Source organism: Sus scrofa, chromosome 14, assembly GCF_000003025.6.
Source record: "Sus scrofa isolate TJ Tabasco breed Duroc chromosome 14, Sscrofa11.1, whole genome shotgun sequence".
Lineage (NCBI taxonomy): Eukaryota > Metazoa > Chordata > Mammalia > Artiodactyla > Suidae > Sus > Sus scrofa.
This window is the reverse complement of record NC_010456.5, coordinates 109,701,316-109,714,336: the sequence shown is the minus strand read 5'-3', so window position 1 is coordinate 109,714,336 and position 13,021 is coordinate 109,701,316. Positions and strand designations below refer to the sequence as shown.

Genomic DNA, 13,021 nt, shown 5'->3' with positions numbered 1-13,021 from the left:
GGCCGTACCCTGGGAGCCCAGCTGCCCCAGTATTACCAGGTCCTCACAGCTCCAAGTGTCAAGGTGAGGGGCTCCCCAGACTCAGACTGGACCTTGAAGCGAGGGTGCTCCCCCTCCCAAGGTAAGCCCATCTTTCTCCCGGCCCATGTGCTCTCCCAGGTGCTGGATCAGTGGTTTGAGTCCGAGCCTCTAAAAGCCACTCTAGCAACGGATGCTGTAATTGGAGCCATGACAAGTCCCCACATTCCGGGGAGCGGGTGAGTGCAGGGGGCGAGGTCAGGCAACGGGAGTGGAGCAAACTCATCCTGCGAGGGATAACTGTCATTCATGGAGCTCACCCAGAGGGCCAGGCAGGAGCCAAGCACTTCACCCACGAGTCACTTAACCTTCAAAGCTGCAGTGGAGGTTCAGAGGAGGGAAGTATGTGGCCCCAAATCACGCAGCTAGTAAGTAGCAGAGCTGATTCCAGCTGAGGGGTGTGACCCCCCGAGCGTCTCCCTCCCAGTCATACTCCCTACTGCTTCCCTAGAAGGAGCCTCTGTCCTGCCTCCCACTGCAGCATCTCAGCTGAGTGTCTTCTTCCCTGTCCATCCGTCTGTCTATCTCTTTCCTTCCCAGGAAGGCCCATTGCTCCTCCTTGTCCCACAGACCCTTTCCCTGGGTTCCAGGACAGGCCCTCACGCACCTTCGAAGGGGCGGGAGGCGGCTTTTCCCTTTGTGAGTGGGGCGTGTGCTGACAGCTTCAGCCGAGAGGGGGCAGTCGGACACAGTGCAGTCTGTGGTTGCTGTGTGACTTAAGGAGCCCCTGGAGGAACAGGAATGGAGGCCGTGTGTGTGTGTGTGTGTGTGTGTGTGTGTGTGTGTGTGTGTGTGTTGGGATAGAGACGCTGCCAAGTCTTGGGCCATTTCCATTGCACCAGGAGATGCAGCTAGAAACCGTCAGTGTGGCTTTTGTCTCAAGGGATAGGCACACCCCTTGGAAGGAGATTCTCAACACACACTAAGCCAGCCCCAGATTCCCCAGGGCCTGGCAAAGGGGGCCTTGGCAGCGGTTGCAACACCTTGGCCAACCAGCCAGTGTGGATCTTCCGTCTGGGGCCTCCCGTCCTTTTCTCTGTGGGTATCCTCCCCACTTAGCTGCTGCCCAGTTTGTGAAATGGGCCTTTAGGTTATTTTCTTTTTTCATTAATTCTTTTAGTAAATAGGGATGGTGCACTTGGTAGTGCCAGGTGCCGGGGAGACGGTGGTTGGCAGGGCTGAAATCCTGATGGGAGAGGTGGACACAGAGCAAGTAGTGGGAGTAGAGAGCTACGGGTGTTACGATGGGGAAACAAGGCAGGGGGGCAGTGGTGCAGGCTCAGAGGAGCCCCCCACGAGGAAGACATGTTTCATCTGAGACTCTAAGCACAGGAGAAATTAGCCAAACATAAGAAGAGGAAGAGGGGAGTTCCCGTTGTGGTGCAGTGGTTAATGAATCCAGCTAGGAACCACGAGGTTGCAGGTTCGATCCCTGGCCTTGCTCAGCGGTTTAAGGATCCAGCATTGCCGTGAGCTGTGGTGTAGGTTGCAGACACAGCTCGGATCCCGAGTTGCTGTGGCTCTGGTGTAGGCCGGCAGCTACAGCTCCAATTCAACCCCTAGCCTGGGAACCTCCATATGCCACAGGAGCAGCCCTAGAAAAGGCAAAAAGACCAAAAAAAAAAAAGAGGAAAAGGGTTCTAGATTCCAGAACAGCATTTGTGAGCATAAGAGCTGGGGATGGATCATGTGGTCTATTCAAGGCCCTGAGAGTTTGGTTTGGGAGGAGTGCAGGGGTTGGGCGGAGCTTGGAGAGGGACGAGCCCACAAGCAGGCAGGAGCCCTGAAGGCCATTTTTGGAGAGCATCAATGAGCCAGTGAAGGCTTGAAAGGAGCCAGGCGACAGGAGCATCCCTGGGTTCGAGATCAGGCTCCAGGTTCTATGTGGACGAAGGTTTGCAGGGAAGAAAGAGTTAGAGAGGGCGGTCCAGTAAGGAGGACGTTAGTGCAGCAGTTTAAGGAAGAGGAGAGAGTGGCCTGGACCAGGGAGGGGGCAGCAGGGAGCGGGGCCTCAGAAAGTTCTCTGGGAGGCACCTGATTGGATGTAGGCGGTGAGCCACTAGTAGGAGCCAAGACTGACCCCCAGGTTTCTGTTGGAAACTGAAAGTGCCATTCACTTGGATGGAGACAAGCCTGAGGGAGAAACAGGCTGGGGAATGGGGAGGGGGGGGAGGGGATGGGTTTAAGATGCCTGCCCAGAGTGATGCTGGCGGAGATAGCTGTGGGTAGCTGGGCCTACAGGCTGGCACTCAGGAGTGTGGGAGATGCTGGTTTGGGCATCACCACCACATTTTTGGAACCAAAGCTCTGCCCCCAGACATCTACATGGGGCAAGGATGTAAAAAGGGAGGTGAAGGGTTCTTACTAGAGCCTGGAGCTCCTTTAAAGGCTAGTGGCCAGGGATGGATGGGGTAGGGAGAAGCTGAAGGTACAAGGTGAGAAGGAAGGAGTTCCCATCATGGTGCAGTGGAAGTGAATCTGACTAGGAACCATGAGGTTGTGGGTTTGATCCCTGGCCTCACTCAGTGGGTTAAAGGATCCGGCATTGCCATGAGCTATGGTGTAGGTCGCAGATGTGGCTCGGATCTGGTGTTGCTGTGGCTGTGGTGTAGGCCGGCAGCTGTTGCTCTGATTAGACCCCTAGCCTGGGAACCTCCATGTGCTGCGGGTGTGGCCCTAAAAAAAATGAGAAGGAATATTTGGAATATTTGGAATTCTGGGGAGATTAAATCCCACCTCTGGCCACTGATTCTGATGACCTGTCCTCAGGTATGTGCTGCTGCATCACGTGATGGGGGGCCTGGAGGGGATGCGGGGGGCCTGGGCCTACGTCGAGGGTGGCATGGGTGCCCTCTCTGAAGCCATTGCAAGCTCAGCCACCGCACATGGAGCAAGCATCTTCACTGAAAAGGTGAACAGCCCCCGACCCCGATTTTTGCAAGGATCTGAGAATAGAACAATCTCAGATTCAGAGGGTCCCTCCCTTTCCCGATGGGCAAGGCAGGGCTCAGAATCAGGATTTCGGGCTCTGCAGCCTGTTAGTGGCCCAGCAGCTCTGAACCAGGTCCCAGTTCTTCTGCCCGCCCCTTTGGAGGTGCAGCCTCTATCCCAGCCTTTGCATTGGAGGAGGGGGTGGCTAAGGCCTCACCTAGGAGCAGCAGAAAATCGGCAGAGGGTGAGGAAGCTGGTCGTGCCTGTGAGCAGCACGATGGCGAAATCCCCTAAGACCCAGCCTGCATGTCCCTTCCCCGGGTTCCCGGGGCTCCAGACGGTGGCTAGTGTGCAGGTGAGCAGTGGAGGGCGCGTTCAGGGAGTCGTGCTGCAAGATGGCTCGGAGGTGAGGAGCAGAGTGGTGCTGTCCAACGCGTCACCGCAGAGCACCTTCCTGAAGCTGACGCCACAGGTAAGGCCTGGCGGGGTGGGGAGGCGTCTGCGGTCACAGGGGCTGCAACTCGAGAGGACCAGGGGGCAGGGCTGCATTGGGTGGGAGATCGGAGTGCCGAGTCTCTCCGCGTGTGCGGGAGCCCGTCCTTCTCTCCTCACCTAACAGGCAGGCAGCAAACAGGGAAGAAGCCTCATAAGTGACGGGGAAGGTCCAGGGAGGTGAGGTGAGGGAACCGCAGTTGGCAGAGCCAGAGCCAGAACCCAGGTCTGACTTTCAGCCAAGTGTGATTTCTGCAGCTTCCCTCCTATCCTGATTTCTCCCCTCCACACAATTCCACTGTTTGGTTCAGGTATCCATTGCCGTGTGAATGTTGTGTAACAAGCCCACAACGGCTGGGCATGTAACAAGACACACTGCATATAGGGAGGGGCAAGGATTTGGGGCAGTTTTTGCAATTGGCCACACCTTCCCTACCCGCCAAAGATGTAATACGTGTGTGAGCAAGGAGCTCCCAACTATTCTTAGAGACAAAGCATCACTTTTTCTGAGTGAGTCCATGAATAAAATTCAACAAACATCAGTTCTAAAGTGTCTTAAGGAGTTTCCTGGTGGCTCAGTGGGTTAAGGAGCCGGCATCGTCACTGCAGTGGCTCAGGTCACTGGCCCAGGGAGTGGTTTGATCCCTGGCCTGGGGTCTTCCACATGCCTTGGGAACTGCCCCCTCCCCCCCAAAAAAATCATCTTAAGACAAATTTGAGGTCATCGAGATTTCTAAGAGTTTACAGATCAGAGGAGAAAGGCTGCAGCCCACTGGTCATATTCGTAGCAGGAGCTGGTTTGCAGTCAGGACTGTTGGCAGAGCGCAAAAGAAGAAGTGGTTAGAGCTGAGTGGGAAGGGTCCAGGAGGGCTTCACGGAGGAGGTGGCTTGGCTGAGCTCTGAGGGAGGTTGCTGGATCAGTCTGAGCGAAGGAGGATGACAGCCCCCTTGGGGCCTCGGCACCTCCAGCGTGGAACTTCTCCTTCCAGGAGTGGCTTCCCGAGGAGTTCGTGCAGAGAATCTCCCAGCTGGACACCCAGTCACCTGTTACCAAAATCAACGGTAAGAGGTGTGCCAGAGTGCAGAGTGCAACCTCTCTGTTGAGGTTATGTGAGTGAGGAATCTCCAGGTCTGGGAAGGACTGACCTGCATCATCATCCTATTCCCTGACCCCCAGCCCGCCCCCCAATTTGAAGGTGAAACACCTTTTCATACTTTCCTTCCTAGTCCACCATGTGGGTGAGCAGGTGATGGGTAGAGATGGAGAATCCCAGGGAGCTGAAGACACAGGTCTTTGGGCTCTGACCGCCCCCCCCTCCACCTCTTTGGTCTCTCAGTGGCTGTCAACAGGCTGCCCAACTTCCTGGCAGCCCCCAATACTCCCAGGGGCCAGCCGCTGCCCCATCACCAGTGCTCCACCCACCTCAACTGTGAGGACACCCTTCGTATCCATCAGGCCTTTGAAGATGCTGTGGATGGCCTGCCTTCCCACAGGTGGGGGCCCCTGAAGACACTGAGCTGCTGGGTTGGAGCACAGGGTGTGTGGTGGGGGAGGTGGGGACAGGCTGCACCTGCCCCCCTCTGAGCTGGGTGGGACCAGAGAGCTGGAGCCTGGAGGTCCGGCTGGGGCCTGAGGATGAGGGAGCTCCCCATGGGTGGTCTGGACTGTCCTGGCGGCCGCCAAACCCATGCAAGTAAATCCCACCCTAGCTGATGGAAATCACTGGCCCGGCCCTGGCAGCCTCCCATCTCAGAGCTTCCTTCTGTCCTATAATCCCCGAACTGCTCCCCAGCCCTTCCCCCGGCAGGTGCTGCTCTTTAGGCCCACCCCATCTCCCCGTATCCCACACAGACCTATAATTGAGCTCTGCATCCCTTCCTCGCTGGACCCCACCCTGGCTCCCCCCGGCTGCCACGTCATCTCCCTCTTCACTCAGTACACGCCCTACACGCTGGCTGGAGGCAAAGCCTGGGATGAGCTGGAGAGAAACACTTACGCAGATAGAGGTAAAGAGGGCTAGACTGTCCTGTCTCGGTGGTGACAGCTGGCCGTGGGGCCCAAATGGACCCCTCTCCTCCTGACTGCCCCAGTCAGGATTCACACCTGCAAGTCCTGTGCCAAGGGAGAGGAGTAACCAAGGAAACCTAAATTTACAGTGAAGGAGTGCCTACTGGGGTCAGGTACTGGGCTAAGAAAGCCCAGAAGACATAGTTTCTGCCCTCGGGTTGCTCACAGTCCGGTGGGAGACACTAATGAACTAATCCTATAGCACAATGGACTGTGCAAACCAGAGGAGGAAACTGTGAGCCAGACAGAAAAGGAGAGCTTTCCAAAGGAAGGGACATTTGAGCTGGGTTTTAACGGATGAATAGGAGTTAACCAGGCAACAAAGAGCATTCTAAGCAAAAGAAATAACTTGAACAGAGCAATAAGGTCAAGAAATCTTTGCATATTCAAGGAGAGACAAGTAATTCCATTATTAGAGTGGGAGTGAAAAGGTGAGAAAGAGTTGGGAAGCTGGACTAGCCTGAGACCCACTGGCCTTGGTAATGAATTGTCTGTCTGTGGACTCTTTTTGCCTTTTGCTTATTGAGGTATAATTTTCATATGAAAAAATATCAATTTTAAGTGTAGCATTTAATGAATTTTAGTAAATTTGCTAACTTGTATAATCGTAATGCCTCTTCTTCCTCCTGATGCCCTCTCGTCTCCCGGCATGGGCGGCACCAGTGTTTGATTGTATCGAGGCCTATGCCCCCGGCTTCAAGGGCTCCGTGGTGGGCAGAGACATCCTCACACCTCCGGATTTGGAGAGAATCTTTGATCTTCCTGGGGGGGTGAGTATAGGACTGGGGTCTCGTCACATTGTCCCTGCGCCACCCCGTCTCAGGTATGCCCACTCTGCTTTATCTTGTCCCTTCATACCCAGCTTTCAGCAGGAAGAGAGGACAGAGGCAGAGACCGCAGCAGAGAGGGGACAGAGAAGCAGTCCGGTCGAAGGGATGGGGTAGGAGAGAGGAGATGCAGACAGAAGAGGCGGCACCTGCTGAGGTCCCCCGGACTGTGGCCCCCGGGCCTGGACATCCATTCAGCCTCTCCCACTTGTCTCTCTTCAGAGGGACCTCCCCCTCCAAGATGTCCTCACACTTGTCTTTGATTTGTCAGCAATTCATTGAGCCCACAGGCAGGGGGACTGGTTAGGAGGCCAGGTCCCATACAGCAGCCACAGCTTCGTGTGGCTGTCGAGTGCTTAAACGTGGCCAGGCCAAAGTGAGATGTGCTTCAGGTCATAAAATGCACCCCAGACTCCAGAGACAGAGTGCAAAAAGTAACGTGTCTCGGCAATAATTTTTAGACTGATCACATGATGAAATGATATTTTGGATCTATTATTAACATTAATTTTACCAGTTTCTTTTTGAGTTTTAACGAGGCTACTGGAAAGCTGCCATTATATATATTTTTATTAGATGGCGCTGGGCCAGGTAGAGAGTAAGGGAGGCCAGGCAGCGGGAAGGAGAGGGAAGGCCTGGAGGTGGCGACGTAGGGCAGGCAGATGCAGAAGTTTTTGTGGGTTTTTTTTTTGTCTTTTTGCCTTTTCTTGGGCTGCTCCTGTGGCATATGGAGGTTCCCAGACTAGGGGTCTAATTGGAGCTGTAGCCGCTGGCCTACACCACAGCCACAGCCACGCAGGATCCGAGCTGTGTCGGCGACCTACACCACAGCTCACGGCAACGCCGGATCTTTAACCCACTGAGATCGAACCCGCAACCTCATGGTTCCTGGTCGGATTCGTTAACCCCTGCGCCAAGATGGGAACTCCCAGAAGTCTTGATAAACGTGCATGCAAAGGGCGGGCAGAGGGCAGGCAGAGGCGATGGGCGGGGTCCACCTGGGGCCAAGGAGAGGAAGGTGATGCCATCCACTGGGGGCAGGGGAGACAGGACAGGAGCAGACTTGAGAGAGGAGGAGGAGCTCAGTCTGGGACACGTTGCGGGGCAGCCAGAAGGACATCCCCATGGTGACATCCAGCAGATGTTGGTCTTCTGTCCAAACCTGCCCCTCATCCGTGACCTTACCCTTCAGCCACACCCTCCCTCCCTGGCTGGGCCGATCCAGGCCAGTGGAACGGAACCCAGCCTAGGTCCCAACGCCCTTGGCTGCCACTTACTGTGATGATGCCAGAGCTTGGACCCTAGGGCCCAGGCTCAGATAAGCATCTTGGCCAAAGAAACGTTCCAGCAACCAAAATAAATCACAGTCTTCTCTTTTTCAAACAGAGTGAGGGGGATTCCTAGTCCACAGCAATTTTTTTTTTTTTTTTTAATTTTCCTTTCCCAGTCAGTTTGCTCAGACTCTGTAAAGGCTTTCGACTCTGCTTCTAAATGCATCTAGTCCTTGTCCTCTCTCTTCCCCTGCTCATTTTGCATCACAAGAGCCTGAGAAAATGTCTTGGAAGGAGAGCCTTCCTTGGAGAACAGGGAGGGGAGGAAACCCGGCGAAGGCAGTAGAAACTAGGAACTCCTATGTTAACGACTGTGGCCCTGCCTCCCGCAGAACATATTCCACTGCGCCATGACCCTGGACCAGCTCTACTTTGCCCGCCCGGTGCCGCTGCACTCCAGCTACCGCTGCCCTCTCCCGGGGCTGTATCTCTGCGGGAGTGGGGCCCATCCTGGTGAGTGAGCCTCGGTCCCAATACCCTGTGTGGGCGGGGAGGGCTGGTCAGATGTCAGAGACTTGCAGGCAGGAGGCAGGGTGCAAGGAGGGGAGCAGGGAACTCCCAGGAGAAAAGTCTTCTCTGTGTTGAGAACTCTCTGGCCACAGCCCACACGTTAGCTCACCTCCTGCTGAGGCCTGGGGATGTGCCCCAGTGTGGAAAGATCTCCAAACTCCCACTGTGGGTTGTGGGAGACCCTGCTGCTAAATTCCCCATCCCTCTCTTAGGCCAGTAAGGATCAGCAGAGGACACTTTCTCAAATTGAAAATGCTTTCCTGGAGTTCCTGCTGTGGCTCGGTGGTTATCGAATCTGACTAGAAACCATGACGTTTCGGGTTCAATCCCTGGCCTTGCTCAGTGGGTTAAGGATTCAGCGTTGCCATGAACTGTGGTGTAGGTTGTAGATGCGGCTCGGATCCCAAGTTGCTGTGGCTGTAGTGTAGGCCGGCAGCTACAGCTCCGATTAGACCCCTAGCCTGGGAACCTCCATATGCCACAGGAGCAGCCCTAGAAAAGGCAAAAAGACAAAAAAAAAAAAAAAAAATTGCTTTCCTCCTCCCACCCCGGGCCTAGTGGACCTTGCTGAGGTACATTTCATATAGATGCTTCCTCTGAGCTCCATGTCTTCTCCCCAAAATGTTTGTCTGTTGTTCTAGTTTCCTGTGCTGAGTCTACCTGGCTCTCAGATGGGGGCGCGGGATGGAGGGCTTGCTTGGATGCTGCACTGACCCCTCCCCAGGGCACGGATGCAGGAAGCCTGGAGGGGAGCCTGGCATCTGTCTCAATAATCATCCCGGGTGGTTCTGATACCCGTGGCCCCAGCGCCACTTGTCAGGCATCCCGGCTCTGCTCTGTGGCCGGCACCTTGGCAGCCCCCTGGGGGATGGCAGGTTGGGGAGTGAGCCCAGCTTTGGTTCATGGGAGACTCCCTTCCAGGAGGAGGTGTCATGGGAGCCGCTGGACGCAATGCAGCCCGCGTGGTCTTCAGGGACCTCAGGAGCATGTGACCACGGACCAACCCAGGAAGATGAATTCACCCTTGAGATTTTTAAGTCCCCATGGGGTCAGCCTCCCAGGATATGGCCTGAGGCAGTCAGGTTCTCAGGGCTCAAGTCACTGTCGTAGAAGAAATGCACACGTTACATTTGGTCCTAGTTAACCTTGCACCCCTGGCTCCATGAATGACCTGGCTTTGTGGTATTGATAGCAGTGTTTTCTACAGAGAGTTTGCAGTTTTCTCTCTCTGTTAGTAGAGTAGGTAATATGGAAGAACTATGTGGGATAAACTTGTCTGGGATGCTCAGTCATCTCACATCCTCAGCTCCAAACAGACCATTTGACCAACCAGCGTCCTCTCCTCACTGCTGGGCCCGCTAGCAGCTGCCTGGGAGAGGCCCAATCTACTGTGTCACTTTCCTGGCCAACTATAAGAAAGGATGCAGTCCCAGTGCCCCACAAAGTCACCCGCAGGGGTGTGAACAGTGCTTGGCCTCTCCAGCTGTCAAAACTGCCAGGATCAGGCAAATAGGAGTCAGGAGTGAGCGCAGAGCAGGTGCAGCTTTGGGATATCTGGGTGCCCACATTCCCGACTCTGGAGGTTCAACCTCTTACCTCCCATGAGCCAGCCTGACCTGTTTCATCACTAAAACCTTTTCTACATAAACCTGTGTTATTCTAAAGTGAGTTGGGTTGTCACACTCAGTCAGAAAGAGTTACACAAATGTCCCTGTGCTAACGCACCTCTCTCAGCCACCTTCCCTATCCCAGCAGCCAAGGCCGTGGTCCAGAGGCCCCATCAACAGAGGAGGCAGAAGGTTCCCTGAGACCTGGCCTCCCTCTTCTCCCCGGACAAATTTATGCAAAGGAACGCATACCTGCCTTATTACTCAACCTCAGTAAACTCAGATTCCTCATCTGTAGAGGAGTCGTTTTAAAGATCAAATAAGACAATAAAGCATGGTTTAGTCCATTCTTGACACACAGATACGCATTTTTTTTTTTTGTCTTTTGTCTTTTTTTTTGTTGTTGTTGTTTTGTTGTTGTTGTTGTTGCTATTTCTTGGGCCGCTCCCGCGGCATATGGAGGTTCCCAGGCTAGGGGTTGAATCGGAGCTGTAGCCACCAGCCTACGCCAGAGCCACAGCAACGCGGGATCCGAGCCGCGTCTGCAACCTACACCACAGCTCACGGCAACGCCGGATCGTTAACCCACTGAGCAAGGGCAGGGACCGAACCCGCAACCTCATGGTTCCTAGTCAGATTCGTTAACCACTGCGCCACGACGGGAACTCCCAGATACGCATTTGGTACCCGGCAGTGGTCTTGCTGCTAATGCTATTGATGGAGATAGGATTGTCATTGCTAGATGCCGCGGAAGACAGTTTTTCAACAATCTTTTTTTTTTTAACCTGGCACCTGGTCAAAACCAACCCTTCTAGAAGCAGTGCGTCTAGGGCAGAGCAGGGTGATCTTTGGGCCCACCAAGCCTTTCCCACGGAGGAGCTGTCACAGGAGCCCTGCCACCCCTGCCCCATGCAGCACCAGTACAGCTAAAATGTTGAGCTTGTTGAAAATTTGGTTTTGGTCTGGGTTCTAAGATTTGCTGTTCTCAAAAGACTTCCGGGCCCAAGGGGAGTGGGGGGATGAAAGAAGGCCAGAAGGAAGGAAGGGAAGGAAAGAGGCAAACAATGAAGGGAGGGAAGGAGGGGTGAAGGGAAAGAGGGGATGTGGGGTGAGGACCAGGACAGCCACCCCTAACTCCCGCAGAGGGAGCGGAATTGAGTAACAAATGGGAACTTGTGAAACCCCAGGGCCCTGGGGCCTGTCAAGTCAGACTTGGTCTTTCAAAATATGCATTATTCTTGTGAAGAAACGTTACAAATATTTAATGTAGGAAATTTTTTAAATGTACTAAGAAAGAACATAAAACTCAGACCTAATCTTATCTGCAGAGATTATCACAGGCATCATTTTGTAATATTTTCAGTCTTTTCCATAATTGGGATCATAGTCTATGTTCTGTAAGTGGGTTTTACCCCTTTCTTTCCTTCATCTTACTTCATGGCCTGAGCATTTTTCAGGCTCATAAAAATCCTTGGAAAACATTGTTTTTCGTGGCTGCCTAATATTCACTTGTGAGGCTATACCGTGACTTATTATGGAACACTGAGTTCAGCCTTGGCCTTGATTGCTAATTGGCACCCCCTGAGGGCCAGAAAGCTCCTCTTTGATCAGGTCCGCTCTAACTTGGATGCCTCACTGTCATGCCTCCCAGGGCGCAGCTGCTGTCCAGGCAAACGTTCCCTCAGAATGAGGAGGAAGGAGGAGGAGGCGGGGCAGGCAATAGAGCAGTGTTCACAGTGCGAGGAAGAGTCTCCCACTGTGCGGTGACTTCCTGTGTCTGTCTCTGGCCTCTGCAAGACAACATGTGGTTCAGACTGAGATACACGATCGGGCCCGGCCCTGTGGGGTGCCCTGGCTCCTACCGGCCCCCACCTCCCCATCCAGCTCAGCGAGGGGACCGAGTTTCCCAAAGTGATGACTGCAGACTGGCTGTGGCTCGGGCAATGGGTCCCTTGCTGACTTCAGAATGGAAAATTCTTACAAGGATAAATACATCAGTGCCACATTGTTACCTGATTTACAGTTGCCCGTTTCCCCAAAGCAGCAGGGAGTCCTTCCTCTGAGGCACAGCCGTGTGCACGTGACCCCCAGCTGGTGAAGTCATTAGGTGCCACGGCCAGCCCCCTCCTGCTCTGATGGCCCCTGGGGACGGTCCAGGGTCTGGGCGAGAGGGGAGGTTTACGGTGCTGGAAGGAATTCGGGCATCCTGCTCGGAGGAATGACAGATGTGGCTGGCCAAGCCACCTGCGGGCCTTATGAGCGTGCATTTGTCTGGCACTTGCTCTGTTTGCAGAGCATTTGACCAAGCTGAGTTGTGTGGGACACGGACAGAACTCCTGCGGTAAAGGCAGGGGTGCACCGGGAAAGGGGCTCACCCAGGGCGGCGTTCTGTGGGGGGAGTGGGAAAACACGTGCTGAAAGAACATAAAGTGCACAATGAGGCGAAACACAAGTGAACAGTCTGACAAAACATGTAACCTCACCAGGAATCGTTTAAATGCAATTAAAGTCAAACGATCATGTTTTACCTATAAAATTGAGAAAAACTGTCATAGAAAACCACCAGGGTGGGCAGCAAAGACCCTCTCATACACTGTCAGCAGCAGCATAAATTTGACTTTAATAATGAGACTCAAGGAGTTTCCACTGTGGCTCAGCAGAAGCAAATCTGACTAGTATGCAAGAGGACACAGGTTCGAGCCCTGGCCTTGCTCAGTGGGTTAAGGATCCTGTGTTATGGTGAGCTGTGGTGTAGACACGGCTGGGATCTGGCATTGCTGTGGTTGAGGTGTAGGCCGGCGGCCACACCTCCGATTTGACCCCTAGTCTGGGAATCTCCATTTGCCACTGGTGCAACCCTAGAAAAGACAAAATAATAATAATGATAATGATAATAATGAGACTCAAAAGCCAACATCCAAAAGCCAAACCATTTGATGGGTTAGTCACCATCTTGTCCCTTAGCCTAAGGAAAATATCAGAGATGTCCCCAAGGATTTACATACAAGCGTATTCATCCAACATGATTCCCAATGACAAAACATTGGAAACAACTTAAACATCCCCAAATAGAGAATTAATCATGGTAGCTGCATGTGATGGAATATCAAACAGCAATATTTTTTAAATCACATTTATGGAATTACTGTATGAATCACGTGGGGGAAATGCTAATAG

At 53.6% G+C, this 13,021-nt stretch overlaps 1 protein-coding gene across 10 annotated transcripts in view; it reads left to right on the top strand.

Annotated features, from left to right (window-relative positions):
- Positions 1-12,530, top strand: part of PYROXD2 (pyridine nucleotide-disulphide oxidoreductase domain 2) — a 28,653-nt gene extending 16,123 nt beyond the window's left edge. For 3 of the 10 annotated variants that reach the window (XM_021072316.1, XM_021072317.1, XM_021072315.1), the window contains 9 exons: positions 2-63; positions 160-257; positions 2,848-3,481; positions 4,491-4,563; positions 4,839-4,995; positions 5,354-5,508; positions 6,233-6,339; positions 8,060-8,180; positions 11,496-12,526. In XM_021072316.1, coding sequence (XP_020927975.1) covers positions 2-63; positions 160-257; positions 2,848-3,481; positions 4,491-4,563; positions 4,839-4,995; positions 5,354-5,508; positions 6,233-6,339; positions 8,060-8,180; positions 11,496-11,611 — 1,523 coding nt within the window. In that variant the 3' untranslated portion in view covers positions 11,612-12,526. Of the gene's footprint in view, position 1; positions 64-159; positions 258-2,847; positions 3,482-4,490; positions 4,564-4,838; positions 4,996-5,353; positions 5,509-6,232; positions 6,340-8,059; positions 8,181-9,158; positions 10,207-11,495 lie in introns of those variants that run through there. The other 7 variants (XM_021072313.1, XM_021072314.1, XM_021072318.1 and 4 more) reach the window with 7 other exon arrangements.